The 18,836-nt window shown below is 39.4% G+C and overlaps 2 protein-coding genes across 2 annotated transcripts; both read left to right on the top strand.

Annotated features, from left to right (window-relative positions):
* Positions 1-1,562: 1,562 nt before the first annotated feature.
* On the top strand, positions 1,563-2,501 carry LOC125282494 (olfactory receptor 52A1-like). The gene has a single exon (XM_048217411.1). The coding sequence runs from the start codon at positions 1,563-1,565 to the stop codon at positions 2,499-2,501; it is 939 nt and encodes a 312-aa protein (XP_048073368.1).
* A 15,113-nt stretch (positions 2,502-17,614) lies between these two features.
* Positions 17,615-18,553, top strand: LOC125282487 (olfactory receptor 52A1-like). The gene has a single exon (XM_048217357.1). The coding sequence runs from the start codon at positions 17,615-17,617 to the stop codon at positions 18,551-18,553; it is 939 nt and encodes a 312-aa protein (XP_048073314.1).
* Positions 18,554-18,836: the final 283 nt, after the last annotated feature.

Raw genomic sequence — 18,836 nt, 5'->3', positions numbered from 1 at the left:
TTCCTTTCTACAGGATAGCGACTATTTTTCTATTGTACGACTTGAGAATTTCATGATTTTGTTTGTAATCTTTTAAAGATTATTTATTTTTTTATTTGAGAGAGGAGAGAGAGCACAAGTGGGGAGGGGGCCGGCAGAGGGAGAAGCAGACTCCCCGCTGAGCAGGGAACCTGATATGGTGCTTGATCCCAGGACACTGAGATCATGACCTGAGCCAAAGGCAGCTGCTCAACTGACTGAGACACCCAGGTGCCCCAGACATGACATTTTTAAAAGCAATGTTCTTTAAGAGAGAAGTATTCTCATGTAAGAACTAAGAGCCCAGTTAGCAGAAAATTCAGTCATTAGGCAATTGAGGTGATTAAATTTTCATTCATTGCTCACTAGCCCTCTCCTGAATCTTTCTACTATCCCAAGTGCACTCTCTGTCTGGTATTTGTACTTCTCCATATGACTCCTGATGGGGATGCTATCCTTTCACCGCTTTACTTTCTAATCATTTCTTGTGACTGAACTCACAAAATGATTTAAGTGTTCAAATGATCTGTATTTCATTAAGAATTAATAAACCTAAGTTGGCCAAATCTCATGCTAATGGTACCTCTGAACAGTTCAAACCCAAGACCCAGTCTCTAGTCCATGAATTACCCACTTACTCATTTTCCTACACCCTGTAGTCATCAGCATGGTCCTGTCACCTGTATACTTTGTCACTCTGAACTTCTGAGCCTTCTAGAGATTCTTCCCCTCTAGGGGTTCATAAATGTGCTTACAGAATGTCAGCTGTATTAAGCACACAACTAATTTTAAGGAATTCAGTTATTAGAATATGGGAAAAATAAAATACAGTCATACTAGAAATGTAAAAATGGCATGCAATTTTGACCCATTCTCACCAAAAGCGAATTGGTTTGGATGATCTTTTCCAAAGTTCTTCCTTTACTTTCTTTTGAAAGGACATCCAATATTACATAGGTACGAATGATACAGATAGATAAAGATATCTAAATAAAGTGTGTTTTTAGGTGTCAGCTGTTTTTCTCTTCTCTAACATAGGCAGTGTTTTCTTCTAATACTGATCCGAGAAGGATTTGCTGGTCCAAAGTGTCAGTTCCAGACCCAAAGGCAGTGGGAAATTACAGTACAATTGGGTAGCTGGAATGTGGGATATGGAGAAATTCATCAAACTCTGACTCAAATACCCTTTCCAAGCAAAATAAACAAGTATAATTATTCTGTCCACAGGTCCAGAATGACACAACTGACAGGCCATCAGTTTATTCCTGTACCCATGAGACCTGGCTGGATCTAATGCAGTGGCCTGCCATGCCCATAATCTCTGTTGCACTACAGAGCTTCTGGATGTCCTTCCTGAAAATGGTGGTGTTTCTCTATGGATCTTTTTCCTTCAATAATACAAATGAGATGGAGGATATAATCTCTGAGTTCAGCCAAAATCAGAGACACTCACTATTATGACTTTGGATAAAAATAAGATTGGATGAGAAAGTGCCACTGACTGAGATATTTCTTTCATTATCTTCTTGAGACCCAAAGACATTATGTCCATCTCCAACATTACAGTCTTCATGCCTTCTGTGTTGACACTAATAGGAATCCCAGGTCTACAGTCTGTGCAGTGCTGGATTGGGATTCCATTCTGTGCCATATATCTCATTGCTATGATTGGAAATTCCATGCTTCTGATTATCATCAAATCAGAGCGCAGCCTCCATGAGCCCATGTACATTTTCGTAGCCATGCTTGGAGTCACAGATATCGCCCTTGCAACCACAATTATGCCCAAAATGCTTGGCATCTTCTGGTTTCATGTACCAGAGATTTATTTTGAGTCTTGCTTGCTTCAAATGTGGCTCATCCACTCATTTCAGGGCATAGAGTCAGGCATCCTCATGGCCATGGCTCTGGACCGTTATGTGGCCATCTGTTATCCACTAAGACACCGTGCTATCTTCACCCACCACCTGGTCACCCAAATAGGGGCTATGATAACACTCAGGGCTGCCATTCTAGTAGCCCCGTGCCTAGTACTAATAAAGTGCCGGTTGCAATTTTACCATACAACCATCATCTCCCACTGCTACTGTGAGCATATGGCCATTGTGAAGCTGGCTGCAGAAAATGTGCGGATCAACAAAATCTATGGCTTGTTTGTGGCATTCACTATTGCAATATTCGATATTACCTTTATCACTTTGTCCTACATGCAGATCTTTTTCACAGTTTTTCGTCTGCCCCAGAAGGAGGCTCGGTGGAAAGCATTCAATACCTGCATCGCCCACATCTGTGTCTTCCTCCAGTTCTACTTCCTTGGCTTCTTCTCCTTTTTCACACATAGGTTTGGTGCTCATGTTCCCCCTTATATTCATATCCTCTTTTCTAGCCTCTACTTGCTGGTCCCCCCATTTCTCAATCCACTTGTCTATGGTGCCAAGACCAAGCAGATCCGCATTCACGTGGTAAAGATGCTGTGTTCATAAAATCCACTGTGATTAACACCTCTAGTCTTCCCCTTGATACGATAGTAACAATGTCCCCAAACTACATCAAATATTTCAAAAACAACAGTGATTGAGATGGCTTAGTTTTCTATCTATCTCTTTTGTGAAATTTTCCTGCATTTTAGATTGTTTTCACATCATCCTACTCCTTGACGACTGTTACTCAGTGGGTTTCTGGATGCTACTGCATAATGAGAGGAAGAAACACAAAGAATAAAACAGGGAAGATGTGATGTTTCCTTTTCTCTCCTCTTTTTCAGTCTCTTTTTCTTCTGCTTCTTTTACGGATTCTTCTCCAGAGGGATTCACAAATATGCATCTATCATTGAATTCAATGCACCCAAACCCATTGTTCTACAGTGTCCAGTTACTCAATAAAAACAAGGTGTTGGTGTGTCTAGACCATTTTCATCTCTAAAAACCTTTTTTGAGGACGTGTTTCCTAAGCATGTTGTGTCAAAACAAACAAAGATATAAACAAACCCAAACCTTTATTGATGTGAGATGATAATACAAAAATTTCAGTGTACCTTCAGAGTCATTAGGGAATTTTGAGATGCAAAAACCATGTGAAATCAAGTGCTCCATTTTATACACCCTTCCTTTTTCTGTTACCTCCACTAGTCTTCATTATTTTATCAAGTGTTATCAAAACACAATACGTTAAGTACTGTACAAGGGAATATTGGCAGAGTGGTAAACTGGACACATTGCATAAGTTTCATGGATTTGTTTCCTTGTATTTCTGGGAGGGAAGACGAGAGAAACAAAGAGAGAGGGAACGAAGCAAGAGTTGTAGTGGTATGCCCTGAGAGTGAGGGAAGGAAACATTGAAATCTATCTGATAGCAACAGGCAGGAGAGTTAAAATCATGTTCTTTGGTTTTTAATTGGGAAGCCTGGTTTCTGAAGAATAACGAATGCTTGGTCCCATAAGGAAGGACACACTATGCCAGGTAGATGATAGAGGAGGCACCAACCAGAGAATGTGCTTAATGTCACAGAACAGAAGGTTTTTTTTTTTTTGGAGATACAATTTGGAGAGACACAGATTACTATGATATCAAATACAGCCATGGAGGGCAAACTGGGTAAAGGGCAGCAGGATGAAAAGTCTCGGGTAAAAAGTACAGCCTAGAGAATAGAGTCAAGGGTATTCTAATAGCTTTGTATGATGACAGATGGTGGCTGCACTTGCTGTGAGGACACCATAATGCATAGACTTGCTGAATCACTCTTCTGTACTCCTAGAAATACTGCAACATGTTTGTCAGCAAAACTTTAAGTAAAAGAAAGAATGTCTGTGGACACTCTTGAAAGAAGATGAAGTTTATCCCAAAAGTTATTATGTGTCATTAGAGGTTTTCTCCAGAAGGTAAACACATATTCTTGTGTGCATGTGTAAATATCTGTGTGTGTGAGTGTGTGTGTGTGTGTGTGTGTGTTGTGTGTGTGTGTTGTGTGTGTATCTATCAGGCAGGTGATAGCATATCTTCTCAGGAGATATAAAGCTCATGCTTTTTAATCATGCAAGGCTATTAAATTAATGAAGAGATGGAGGGTTTTAACTATGATTAACAACTTCAGAGCTTAAGGCTAGTGGACCATTCCTGAAAACTTCAGCTCATAGACCATTTAATGAATGATGATGGGAAATATGCATATGTGTGCATAAAATCAATGCATCTATAATATAGACTGCATGTCATATAAATGGGAGATACCCTGGCTTGCTTAATGGGTTCACGCTCAATATCAATGACTGCTGAGGATGACTATTTGTAAATCTAGGGGATGTCTTGGGGCATCTGTTGAAAATGTTTTCAGTGTCAATATTTATTATAGAATTAACATATGATCTGATTATAATGGATTGCCAATAGGAGTTGTCATTCTTAGATAACATAGTTTCTTTAGGAATAAAACTGAGATGGCATCAGAAGTAATTTCTTAGTGTTTTAGCCAGGGTTCACCAATCTTCTATGAAAAGGAACAAATACAGAGCTTAGGCTTTGTGGGCAAAGAGGCAATTCAAACCTAGTAAATAGGAATTTGGATAGCAAGAGAGAAAACATCTTTGCACAAACAAATTTTAATGATATTCAAAATTTAGTACGAGCAATAATAATCCTAATTGTGTAGTTTTTGTATAATTCAGTCTAAAGTAGACGAATGGAATTCATTTTTTTCTGGGGGATAGAATTCTGCTTAAGTGGGGCTGAAAGTCAGATATTCGCTAGAACACATGTAGAATGAAAAGCCACTTCTGAAAATTTACACTCTGTAGTTCCTATCACATTACTCCGAAGTAATTATTTCTATTAATATAAGAGTTCTAAGGAATTCTATCTGTCACCAAATAAGGAATCACATTGTTTCTAAAATATCGTATTCCCCTTTAGCTCTCATGGGTTTTAACTAAAGTGTATCTAAGAGTTATTTCGTCTCCAACATTCGATGGCATTATGATTCTACAAGGCTCCAAAGTTTTTGCATTTCCCAAGGTGTCTTGAGAGTCATTCAATATGTGTATCATATTATAATTCTCTGTAGAGAGAGTAGTGCACCAATTTCAGAGTCTGCTGACTTCACCTCTGCCTGCTTCATATTCTATCTGAAAACTAATTCTTTCGTTTTCTCTGAAAATACGCTACTTTATTTTGAGTTCATCAGGTGCTACTCTGCTGGGTGGGTGGCGCTCTGATACAGGTTCTTTACTGATTTACCTGTTTGTGCCATTTATTTCAATCTACCAGGTGATGTCACTGCAGCAGAGCTGGAGAGAGATACACACAACCGAGTCCCCAAACCACTGTGAAGTAACCCAGCACACCAAGCATCCATTTTCTAGGATGAAGATAATTTTAGGGCGGTTTAAGGGCAAGATGGGAGTCAGAGAGTCGTTCAGTGCATAGCGAACATGTCTGCTCAACAATGCCAGATGCAACGACACAGGACAAACACCATGTGACTCTCAGTAAGGCCATCATGTCCTCAGGCAGATGCATGTAAGGAGGTCTTGTTAGACTTTTTCTTGCACCACACAGATGGAGACTCTTTTCTTTTCCTCGTGATACCAGAGCTTAAATTCACAATCCTTCCCTTTTTTGAACTGCGTAAACACTGGTCATAAATAATTCATAACTGGGCAGTATATATATATAAGGTGACTGGCACTAAAATCTGGAACTGCATAATATCATTACATGAGAATCCTAAATGAATGAGAAAATTTCTTTTTTTATTTAAACGTAATTTCCCAACATACAGTACGTCATTAGTTTCAGATGTAATATTCAATAATTCATCAGTTGCTTATAACACCCAGAGCTCATCACATCACGTGCCCTCCTTAATGCCCATCACTCATTTGCCCCTATTCCCCCCATCCACCTCCCCTTCCATACTCCTCAGTTTGTTTCCCAGAGTTAAGAGTCTCTCATGGTTTGTCTTACTCTCTCTGATTTCTTCCCCTTCAGTTTTTCTCCATTCCTTTCTGATCCTCCAAACTCTTTCTTATATTCCACATATGAGTGAAACCATATGATGCTTGTCTTTCTTTGATTGACTTATTTTGCTTAGCATAATACCCTGTAGTCCCATCCACATCAATCCAAATGGTAGGTATTCATCCTTTCTGATGGCTGTGTAATATTCAACTGTATGTATAAACCACATTTTCTTTATTCATTCATCTGTTGAAAGATGTCTCAGCTCTTTCCATGGTGTGGCTATTGTGGACATTGCTTCTGTGAACACTGGGGTGCAGGTGTCCCTTCGTTTCACTACATCTGTATCATTGGTATAAATACCAAGTAGTACAATTTCTGTTTCGGAGGATAGCTCTACTTTTAACATCTTCAGGCACCTCCATAATGTTTCTCAGAGTAGCTGTACCAGCTTGCATTCCCACCAACAGTGTATGAGGGTTTAATTTCTAGGTCACCAAGAAATATTCAATTTAGTTCTTTGTCATCATGTCTACAGTGATTATTCTGAATACCTTGAGATGTTTTCATTTCCCTTCATTGGCTCATTACTTTGTATAAAAATGTCATTGACTCTCTGTGTTGTCTTGGGACATTGCCTTCTCTTAGATGTTTCTGAAAGAATGGTCAATTTGGCTACCAGCCCCCAAGGGCACAAGGATTTGGGGTTTTATTAGATGCAGATCTACTATGAGACAAATTCCCCTGGGTTTTGAACAGTATTGTGCCTGCTTTTCACCCTTGTCCTAGGCCAATTGAAAGGTCACCAAGGACTGGTGCAAAAAGTCCCCCAGGTGGAAATAAGTCAAGCAGAGAAAGACAATTATTATATGGTTTAACTCATTTATAGAACATAAGAAATAGGATGTTCGGTAGGAGAAGGAAGGGAAGAATGAAGGGGGGGGTAAACAGAAGGGGGAATGAACCATGAAAGACTGTGGACTCTGGGAAACAATCTGAGGGCTTCAGAGGGGAGGGGAATGGGGTATTGGGATAGGCCGGTGATGGGTATTAAGGAGGGCACGTATTGCATGGTGCACTGGGTGTTATATGCAAATAATGAATCATGGAACATTGCATCAAAAACTGGGGATGTACTGTATGGTGACTAATATAACAATATAAAATATTTAAAAAAAAGAAAGAAAAGACAGTCATCTTCACTCTTGGAAACACCAGAAGATTTTCACTCTATGGCTTCCAGGTAAATCTTTGGGCCTTAGATATTCACTGAGTGTGGAGAAAGTGGAGGATTGATTTCAAAGAGAACACAAGACCCTTAGGAGCCAAGAAGATAGCAGGATGATAAAAAAGCAGTAGAGTCTTACAGTAGCTGATTTTTCAAACATGAAGAATATTTTGTTTCATGGTGTTGTCCAGAATGTTTCTTAATCAGTTAATCACACAATGGGTGATAGATTTTAAGGTAGGCCGACAAATGAAGGATATTATGTATATAATAAACATTAAAAAAAAAAAACCATGAAAAAAACCCCTTTGTATCTGATAGTCCAACCCTGATTGCTTGGAGCAAAGATCAAAGGCTGAATTTCAGAGACTTTGTACAGGGAAAGGTTTCCTGAGGGGATTGTAGATTTAGACCTAAGTCCCTTAACTGGTTTAGGTTCTGGGAATCAGCCTGAGTCAGAAGAATAGCAGTCCCTAACATGAGTGTTTCAGGGGTGATGCTGAACATGACACTCGTGATTGTCTTCCTGACCCATGAATTTCAAGGGTTTAAGATTTGTCTCCTCCCTCTTCTAAAAATGTACGTGTCTGTGTCCATACACACAGTTGCTTCAAACATCCTTGGCATTCAGTGTTGCTGCTTTCAACCAAGAAAATCTTAGTCTCCCGTCCCCTCCCATGATTTCCCACTATCAAGTCAGCAAGCAGCAGAGATATTGCTTCCTTGTTAATCTTCCGATGTGGCCAGGTCATGTCATCCCATTCCATCTGGACTACCACAAGTATCCCTCTAACTTCATCTCCCTATGCCAGCTCTCATCCTTTTAAGCCATTTATCAATCTACTAGCAGAACAGATTTGTAGTGGCAAAAAAAAAATCCTTGTTATTCCACCTAAGTTTTTGAAATTATTATCGTCAAATTAGAACCGTACATTCGTTACTCTTCCCTTTCCTTCACCTCAACCATCATCATCTCTGTTTATGGAACAATTCATACGTGAAAAGTACTTGTTGATTTACACTCCCACTGCACATCTCATGCTTCTTTGATTTTGTCCAAAGTATTTCCTCAGGGAATGCCTTTCCATGTCCTTTATCTGACCAATATCTGCTGAAGAATGATCCCCCTTGCTACCCAGATTTATTCTGCCTATTTTGAATAAAGCTAAAAACATTGATTCTCCTTTAATTAAAGACTATTCAAATTCCAGAACTATGGTTACTAACCAGGTATGTTATGTCTCTCCCCACGCAAGCAGGTGACATTTGGCAATGCCCGAGACATTTTTGATTTTCATGACCAGAAAGAACCACTAGCATCTAGTGGGTAGGAGTCAGGGATGCTTCCAAGCCTGCTGCAATGTAGAGAATTACCCCAGGACCAAAGTGTATCTGAGTAAAAATGCCAGTTGTGCTGAGAAGGAGAAAACCTGCTTAAGAAGCGTATCAGTTAGGGCTCATGAAGTTGGAAATTTAAAACTATCAGGAAGAAAAGTAACTACTTTTTTCATATGATTTTTCTTCTGCTAGGTTGAAAGCATGCTTTTGTTTTAAATTTCTCCTCCATTGTTTACTTTCTTTCTTCCTCATTTTTTTTCCCTCTCCTCCTGATTCCTCATGGTATATACTGCTGTTGAGCTTCACTGGGCACACTATCCTGTGAGGATTCTCTAGGACAACTCTGACCCATGTGGCCATGTTAGGTCTCCCAAATGAATGTTCCTGATAAAGACAGTAGCACACACTTATGAGCTAAACAACGGAGAGTGTTAGCCATTACATGGATGATATGGCATTGAAAATGTATTTGTTTATAATAATTTTTTATTATATTATGTTAGTCATCATACTGTACATCCTGGTTTTTTATGTAAAGTTCCATGATTCATTAGTTCCATACAACACCCAGTGCACCGTGCAATACGTGCCTTCCTTACAACCCATCACCAGCCTATCCCATTCCCCCACGCCCCTCGCCTCTGAAGCCCTCAGTTAGTTTCCCAGAGTCCATAATCTCTCATGCTTCATTCTCCCTTCTGATTATCCCCCCTTTCTTTATCCCTTTCTTCTCCTACCAATCTTCCTACTTCTTATGTTCCATAAATGAGTGAAACCATATGATAATTGTCTTTATCTGCTTGACTTATTTTGCTTAGCATTATCTCCTCCATGTTGCAGCAAATGTTGAGAAATCGTTCTTTTTGGTGGCTGAGTAATATTCCATTGCATATATGGACCACATCTTGTTAATCCAGTCATATGTTGAAGGGCATCTCGGCTCCTTCCACGATTTAGCTATTGTAGACTATGTTGCTATGAACATTGGGGTGCATATATCCCTTCTCTTCACTACGTCTGCATCTTTGGGGTAAATACCCAGTAGTGCAATGGCTGGGTCATAGGGTACCTGAATTTTTAACTTTCTAAGGGACCTCCACACTGTTTTCCAAAGTGACTATACCAACTTGCATTCCCACCAACAATGTAGGAGGGATCCCCTTTCTCCACATCCTCTCCAACAATTGTTGTTTCCTGCCTCGTCCATTTTTGCCATTCTAACTAGTGTAAGATGGTACCTCAGTGTGGTTTTGATTTGAATTTCCCTGATGGCTAATGATTTTGAACATTTTTTCATGTGTCTGTTAGCCATTTATATGTCTTCATTGGAAAAGTGTCTATAATATCTTTTGCCCATTTTATGAATTAACATAGTTAAAATGCCCATGCTACCCAGAGCAATCTACACTTTCAATGCTATCTCGGTCAAAATACCAATGACATTTTTCAAAGAACTGGAACAAACAGCCCTTAAAATTGTGTGGAACCAGAAAAGGCCCCTAATCGCCAAGGAATTGTTGAAAAGGAAAAACAAAGCTGGGGGCATCACATTGCTGGGTTTCAAGCTGTACCTCAAAGCTGTGATCACAAAGACAGCATGGTACTGGCACAAACACAGACACATAGACCAATGGAACAGAATAGAGAACCCAGAAATGGACTCTCGGCTCTTTGGGCAACTAATCTTTGACAAAGTAGGAATAAACTTCTGGTGGAAAAGACAGTCTCTTCAATAAATGGTGCTGGGAACATTGGACAGCTACATGCAAAAGAAAGAAACTTGAGCACTCTCTCACACCATACACAAAGATAAACTCCAAATAGATGAAAGACCTCGATGTGAGACAGCAATCCATCAAAATCCTAGAGGAGTACACAGGCAGCAACCTCTACGACATCGGCCAAAGCAACTTTTTACATGACACATCTCCAAAAGCAAGAGAAACAAAAGAAAAAATGGACTTGTGGGACTTCATCAAGATCAAAATCTTCTGCACGGCAAAGGAAGCAGCCAAAAAAACTAAGAGGCAGCCCACGGAATGGGAGAAGATATTTGCAAATGACACTACAGATAAAAGACTGGTATCCAAGATCTATAAAGAACTTCTCAAGCTCAGTACACAAGAAACAAATAAAGAAATGAAAAAAATGGGCAGAAGATATGAAAATGTGGTTTTATTTGGGACACATGACATATTGTAAATGTGTGTAATGTATGTAGTATAATTATTTGGTAAAAATATGGAGGGAATAAGGGAGATTTTTTTTTCCATCAGAATTTAAATAGGCACAAACTGATTTTACCAAATTGAAGATTTTATTTATTTATTTAAGAGAGAGAGCGAGCACAAGCTGTGGGGAAAGTAGAGGGCGAAGGAGAGTCAGACTCCCTGCTGATCAGGGACGCTGATGACATGGGGCTCTATCTCAGAACCCTGAGACCATGAGCTCAGCCAAAGGCAGAAGCTTAACCAAGTGAGACACCCCGGTGTCACCCAACTGATTGAAATTTGCTGTGTGTTTTTGTACAACTCTGCCTGATATAGTTACACACTGATGTATAGCCCATATCCTTGCTGGAGTATAATCCTAAAATCTCAGATGACACAAATTATTTTTGGTTCTGTCTGCATCAGTATGCCATGGAATTGGATCCATGTTCACCTATTACAACAAAAAGTCTTAGTTTTTATTAATATAATATAGGCTAATAATGTCATTTTTGGTTCTGTCTGCATCAGTATGCCATGGAATTGGATCCATGTTCACCTATTACAACAAAAAGTCTTAGTTTTTATTAATATAATATAGGCTAATAATGTCAATATCATATGTTAAAGAAGATAAAATACCTAAAGTGTCTAAAGATTTTATGAAGGTGAATGATATAGTACATATTTAATAAATGTTGAATATTAGTTTTGAATTTCAAGCACCCAGCACATTCTAGATTTTTCAAAATATGGAAAAAATATTTTTTACTTGTTCTTCAATTGCTTCCAAAATTACCTGGAGCATAGTGAGCACTTAAATAGTGTATTGAACAGAATCATCAGGCTATAAGCTTTTAATTCATGGGAAGTAACATTAAAGTTATTTTGATGATGTTATATTTCATATAATCTGTCAGTGATTTTGGCAATATGAGTTTTTTAATGACTGTGGTTTTGTTAATAGAAGAGATGAGCTTATATTGGGTCTAACTGATTTTACTCTGCTGAAGACATGGATTGCCACATTGATACATTTAATATTAAATACCTATACACATTTTTGGTAAACAAGATATGATGATGACTTTTACTTAGGATAATGTTCACTAGCCTAACCAAAAAAAAAAGGAAAAAAAAAAAGAAAGAAAGAAGTAGATACATTATGTATTGATCTAGGTTTCAAGTTACTTCCAAAACTTATGATAAAGTGGAAAAGTATTTTTTACCGATTGTGATGCTAAATGAGGTTGTCAGGGACAGTTTTTCAAAGTATATGTAGCATAAACTGAAATTAGGTAAGATATACTGAACCTTTGTCTCCGGAACAAAATAAACGGAGTGAGAGAATTCATGTTGGAAATACTATCATAGAAGTTGCCATGAGGAAGTTGACAACTACATTATTTGGAGTAGATAGAATTACAAACAAATTTGTGTATTTCTTGGGGATTTTTGTTTGTTTGTTTGTGTTGACAGAGAGAGGAACAGCCAGCAAGATAGGGCACACAAGCAGGGGAAGTGGGAGAGGAAGAAGCAGGCTCCCAGCAGAGGAGACTGATGCGGGGCTCGATCCCAGGACTCTGGGATCACGCCCTCACTGAAGGCAGAAACTTGACGACTGAGCCACCCAGGTGCCCTGCAAATTTCTGTAGTTTGAAAGTAAAAAGGACATAGGATAAAATCGTGGGGAGTGTCAAAATTTAAATAAAGCCCATAGAAGAGAAGAATATAGTAGGAAAAGATAAACTAGTCTAAATTATTCATTGGTGACTCAATAATAAGGTGAGTAGGGGCACCTGCATGGCTAAGTCGTTGTGTCTGCCTTTGGCTCAGGGCGTGATCCCAGAGTCCTGGGATCAAGCCCCACATCAGGCTCCTCTGCTGGGAGCCTGCTTCTTCCTCTCCCACTACCCCTGCTTGTGTTCCCTCTCTCACTGGCTGTCTCTCTCTCTGTCAAATAAATAAATAAAATCTTAAAAAAAAAGAATAAGGTGAGTATTAGCTCACATGTCAATCTGAACTCTGAATCAATTCCATTCAACATGAATCAGTGCCATTGTATCTGTCTCCTTCACATAAAAAAATCTGGAGAAAGCATTTAAGGTCCTTTGCTCTTTTGTCTCTATCCCTATTTTACCTGAAATTACAAAAGCCCTCCTCCATCTCACTGACTAGACAGATTCAATAGATATATTCAGAACATTTTATCCTAAAACAGCAGAATACACATTCTTTTTGAGTGCACATGGAATGTTCTCCAGAAGAAATCACATATTAGGTCACAAAAAATATCTCAACAAATGCAAAAAAGATTGAGATCATGCCATGCACCTTTTCTGACCACAATGCTTAAAACTAGACGTCAACCACAAGAAAAAATTGAAAAGACCACATATGCATGGAGGTTAAACAACATGCTACTAAAAAATGAATGTGGTTCATATATACAATGGAATATTACTCAGCCATCAGAAAGGATGAATACCCACCATTTGCATCAACATGGATGGAACTCGAGGGGATTATGCTAAGTGAAATAAGTCAAGCAGAGAAAGAAATTATCTTGTGGTTTCCCTCATATGCTGAACATAAGGAATAGCATGGATGACTATAGGGGAAGGGAGGGAAAACTGAATGGGAAGAAATCAGAGAAGGAGACAAACTATGACAGATTCTGGACTACAGGAAAGAAGCTGAGATTGACAGCAGGGAGGGGGATAGGGCGATCGGGTAACCAGGTGATGGGTATTAAGGAGGGCATGTGTTGTGATGAGCACTGGGTGTTATATGCAACTAATGAATCGTTGAACACTACATGTACAAGTAATCACGTACTATTGTTGGTTAACTGAACATAATAAAAAAAATGAAGGGGTCAGCAAGAAAATCAAAGAAGAAATTTAAAGAAATACGTGGAAATGAATGAAAATGAAAACAAAATGTTCTAAAATCTTTGGGATGCAGCAAAAGTGGTCATAAGAGGGAAGTATTTGGCAATACAGGCCTATCCCCCAGAAGCCAGAAAAATCTCCAACAACCTATTCTGACACCTAAGGAGCTAGAAAAAGGACAACAGATGAAGCCTAAAGCCAGCAGAAGGAAGGAGATAATAGAAATTAGAGCATAAAGAAATGATACACAAACTAAGAAATCAATAGAACACATCAAAGAAACCAGGAGTTGGTTCTTTGAAAAAAATTAATAAAATTGGTAAACCTCTAGCCAGACGTACCAAAAAGTAAAGAGAAGAGACCCAAATAATAAAATTCACAAACAAGAGAGAAGATACAATAACCAACACCACAGAAATACACAGAAATAATTATAAGAGAATATTATGAAAATATGAACAACCGTATGCCAACAAATTGGACGACCTGGAGGAAATGCATCAATTCCTAGAAACATATAAACTACCAAAACTGAAACAGGAAGAAATAGAAAACTGGAACAGACTCAAAGAGAAGGGTACTATATGCGTAAGAGCTTCTTTGAATTCAGCGTTCGTTATCATGATAAAAGATATACTAACTTTTCTCCCCATATTTCTAAAACTTGTAATGCATTTATCATATCTTCTTTTTATTTACATCAAGAGCAAATGGCATGATTCCTGCACATCTATGAGGTATAAGACACCTGCATTCTGAAGGAAGAGTGGAAGAAAAGAGGGAGAAAGTCACAAACGAGGGATGGAGAAAAATGTCATCAGATGTGCAATAATTGGCTCAGAGCTCAGTACAGAAGGATTTAGAAATGTCCGTCATAACTAGTCATTCTGAGAGTATTACTGTATTCACAAAAATAGCTTCAAAAAGATAAAAATCTATGGAATGATACTGCAAGAGAATGAGTTAAATGTGTGGAAAAGAGCCATTGTGGATGCAGATTTTCCTTCCAGAAATGTCTCAGTGAAAGAAGGGTCACAAACATACTTATTTATATAGAACTCATCAGCATAGGAAGATGCCTACATTTAAGTGTTCTTTAGATTTTTTCCCCAATGAGGACAGCAGGACAAAAAACAAAAACAAAAACAAAAAACCAAAACCTGACCAAAGTAAGTTTCATTTATTACTTCTTACAGTTTTCCTTCTTGTAAGGAACTAAAGAAATATCACTTGAGTATATTAATGTCTCTGCATTTACCTTGTGGGAAAAAGAAATGAGAAGACGAAGGTGACTCTGCAAATTGTTAAATTGACTTCAGAGACATTAGCTGTGGATGGACCCAAGAGAGCTTCATTCTGAGCTAGTGGGTCCCTGGTGACTTGGGCTAGTGGGTAGGAAAACTCATGTTCAGACCTCCTCCTTCTCCACGTTCACTGAGAAACATTATAATTGGCGGCCAATTTAAGCTTAATAAATGTATGCTATGTCTAGCAAATCACAGACCTCGCTTTGAGTTTTGTTGGAGGATGAAGTCACCTACGTGATCTCAGAGAGATTTACAGAAGAGAGAGCAAGTCTGCTTTGCAGGGACAGAAGAAAAGCAGGAAAGGCTGTCCCAGAGATGTCCACATATTGGCAGATAGCCCCGGGAGCAAACGGATCAGAGTTCATGACATTTACAAGGGGCTGTTCTAGAAGGAGCAGAGAGAAGAAAGGGGCATTTCCAGTACAAACACAAGGGAATGAGGTGGGAATCTCAGGAGGAGGAAGAGTGGATGACAGCTGAGCAGTGAGAGATGGAGCTATGAGGATTGTCCATGGTCTTCAGGTGTCTGGTAAGAGCTGAAGTGTTTGCCAACAACAAAGAGAGAGGAACTTTACCCCTTAATGTTTCACTATCAGCATTTCCAATGATAAGCACTATCTCTCACCTGCCATGTAATCACTTCTGTCCTCTCCCACCTGCCTTCCCACAGTCAGTACCGTCCATACATGTCAGGTAATGCTCCCATGGCAACTCCTTTCTCTTGAGTAAGTCAATGGGATTTTTACTAAAAGATTCCTATTCTAATTCTGATTAACTGAGGAAGGAAAAAGTCAAGCCTGTGAGAAACAATCTGTGGCCTATGGATTTGTAGAATGAAGCACCGGAGAGCAAAGCTGTGGAAACCCAGGACTTAGCTGACTGATGACTAGTCTATCCTAGGTGCATGTTGGCGGAAAACAGCCTTTCTTCACAAATGATCCCTGTGACTATGATGCTTCCCTAGAGTTTTAGCTGCAGAAACCACAGCTGTTCTTGAACTACTGGCATATTTGGTGACAGTCAGTACTTGGTTAGGTCATCGTGAGCTTGCTCACATAAAGCAACAGTGCTGGAGAGTCTAGGAAGGAACGACATACCTGAACCTTCCTTTCTACAGGATAGCGACTATTTTTCTATTGTACAACTTGAGAATTTCATGATTTTGTTTGTAATCTTTTAAAGATTATTTATTTTTTTATTTGAGAGAGGAGAGAGAGCATAAGTGGGGAGGGGACCGGCAGAGGGAGAAGCAGACTCCCCGCTGAGCAGGGAACCTGATATGGTGCTTGATCCCAGGACACTGAGATCATGACCTGAGCCAAAGGCAGCTGCTCAACTGACTGAGACACCCAGGTGCCCCAGACATGACATTTTTAAAAGCAATGTTCTTTAAGAGAGAAGAAATCTCATGTAAGAACTAAGAGCCCAGTTAGCAGAAAATTCAGTCATCAGTCAATTGAGGTGATTAAATTTTCATTCGTTGCTCTCTAGCCCTCTCCTGAATCTTTCTACTATCCCAAGTGCACTCTCTGTCTTGTATTTGTACTTCTCCATATGACTCCTGCTGGGGATGCTATCCTTTCACCGCTTTACTTTCTAATCATTTCTTGTGACTGAGCTCACAAAATGATTTAAGTGTTCATATGATCTGTATTTCATTAAGAATTAATAAACCTAAGTTGGCCAAATCTCATGCTAATGGTGCCTCTGAACAGTTCAAACCCAAGACCCAGTCTCTAGTCCATGAATTACCCACTTACTCATTTTCCAACACCCTGTAGTCATCAGCATGGTCCTGTCACCTGTATACTTTGTCACTCTGAACTTCTGAGCCTTCTAGAGCTTCTTCCCCTCTAGGGGTTCAGAAATGTGCTTTACAGAATGTCAGCTGTATTAAGCACACAACTAATTTTAAGGAATTCAGTTATTAGAATATGGGAAAAATAAAATACAGTCATACTAGAAATGTAAAAATGGCATACAATTTTGACCCATTCTCACCAAAAGCGAATTGGTTTGGATGATCTTTTCCAAAGTTCTTCCATTACTTTCTTTTGAAAGGACATCCAATATTACATAGGTACGAATGATACAGATAGATAAAGATATCTAAATAAAGTGTGTTTTTAGGTGTCAGCTGTTTTTCTCTTCTCTAACATAGGCAGTGTTTTCTTCTAATACTGATCCAAGAAGGATTTGCTGGTCCAAAGTGTCAGTTCCAGACCCAAAGGCAGTGGGAAATTACAGTACAATTGGGTAGCCGGAATGTGGGATATGGAGAAATTCATCAAACTGTGACTCAAATACCCTTTCCAAGCAAAATAAACAAGTATAATTATTCTGTCCACAGGTCCAGAATGACATAACTGACAGGCCATCAGTTTATTCCTGTACCCATGAGACCTGGCTGGATCTAATGCAGTGGCCTGCCATGCCCGTAATCTCTATTGTGCTACAGAGCTTCTGGATGTCCTTCCTGGAAACGGTGGTGTTTCTCTATGGATCTTTTTCCTTCAATAATACAAATGAGATGGAGGATATAATCTCAGAGTTCAGCCAAAATCAAGGACACTCACTATTATGACTTTGGATAAAAATAAGATTGGATGAGAAAGTGCCACTGACTGAGATATTTCTTTCATTATCTTCTTGAGACCCAAAGACATTATGTCCATCTCCAACATGACAGTCTTCATGCCTTCTGTGTTCACACTAATAGGGATCCCAGGCCTAGAGTCTGTGCAGTGCTGGATCGGGATTCCATTCTGTGCCATGTATCTATTTGCTTTGATTGGAAATTCCATGCTTCTGATTTTCATCAGATCAGAGCGAAGCCTCCATGAGCCCATGTACATTTTCGTAGCCATGCTTGGAGTCACAGATATCGCACTTGCAACCACAATTATGCCCAAGATGCTTGGCATCTTCTGGTTTCATGTACCAGAGATTTATTTTGAGTCTTGCTTGCTTCAAATGTGGCTCATCCACTCATTTCAGGGCATAGAGTCAGGCATCCTCATGGCCATGGCTCTGGACCGTTATGTGGCCATCTGTTATCCACTAAGACACCGTGCTATCTTCACCCACCAGCTGGTCACCCAAATAGGGGCTGTGATAACACTCAGGGCTGCCATTCTAGTAGCCCTGTGCCTAGTACTAATAAAGTGCCGGTTGCAATTTTACCATACAACCATCATCTCCCACTGCTACTGTGAGCATATGGCCATCGTGAAGCTGGCTGCAGAAAATGTGCGGATCAACAAAATCTATGGCTTGTTTGTGGCATTCACTGTTGCAATATTCGATATTACCTTTATCACTTTGTCCTACATACAGATATTTATCACAGTTTTTCGTCTGCCCCAGAAGGAGGCTCGGTGGAAAGCTTTCAATACCTGCATCGCCCACATCTGTGTCTTCCTCCAGTTCTACTTCCTTGGCTTCTTCTCCTTCTTCACACATAGGTTTGGTGCTCATGTTCCCCCTTATATTCATATCCTCTTTTCTAGCCTCTACTTGCTGGTCCCCCCATTTCTCAATCCACTTGTCTATGGTGCCAAGACCAAGCAGATCCGCATTCACGTGGTAAAGATGCTGTGTTCATAAAATCCACTGTGATTAACACCTCTAGTCTTCCCCTTGATACGATAGTAACAATGTCCCCAAACTACATCAAATATTTCAAAAACAACAGTGATTGAGATGGCTTAGTTTTCTATCTATCTCTTTTGTGAAATTTTCCTGCATTTTAGATTGTTTTCACATTATCCTACTCCTTGACGACTGTTACTCAGTGGGTTTCTGGATGCTACTGCATAATGAGAGGAAGAAACACAAAGAATAAAACAGGGAAGATGTGGTGTTTCCTTTTCTCTCCTCTTTTTCAGTC

This window comes from Ursus arctos, unplaced genomic scaffold (genome assembly GCF_023065955.2).
Source record: "Ursus arctos isolate Adak ecotype North America unplaced genomic scaffold, UrsArc2.0 scaffold_22, whole genome shotgun sequence".
NCBI lineage: Eukaryota > Metazoa > Chordata > Mammalia > Carnivora > Ursidae > Ursus > Ursus arctos.
Note: the sequence above shows the minus strand (reverse complement) of the source record. Positions and strands in the feature narration are given on the sequence as shown.

What these genes read in the sequence shown, in the direction of transcription:
- LOC125282494 (XM_048217411.1), top strand. Translation starts at nt 1,563, where the DNA reads ATGTCCATCTCCAACATTACAGTCTTCATGCCTTCTGTGTTGACACTA.
- LOC125282487 (XM_048217357.1), top strand. Translation starts at nt 17,615, where the DNA reads ATGTCCATCTCCAACATGACAGTCTTCATGCCTTCTGTGTTCACACTA.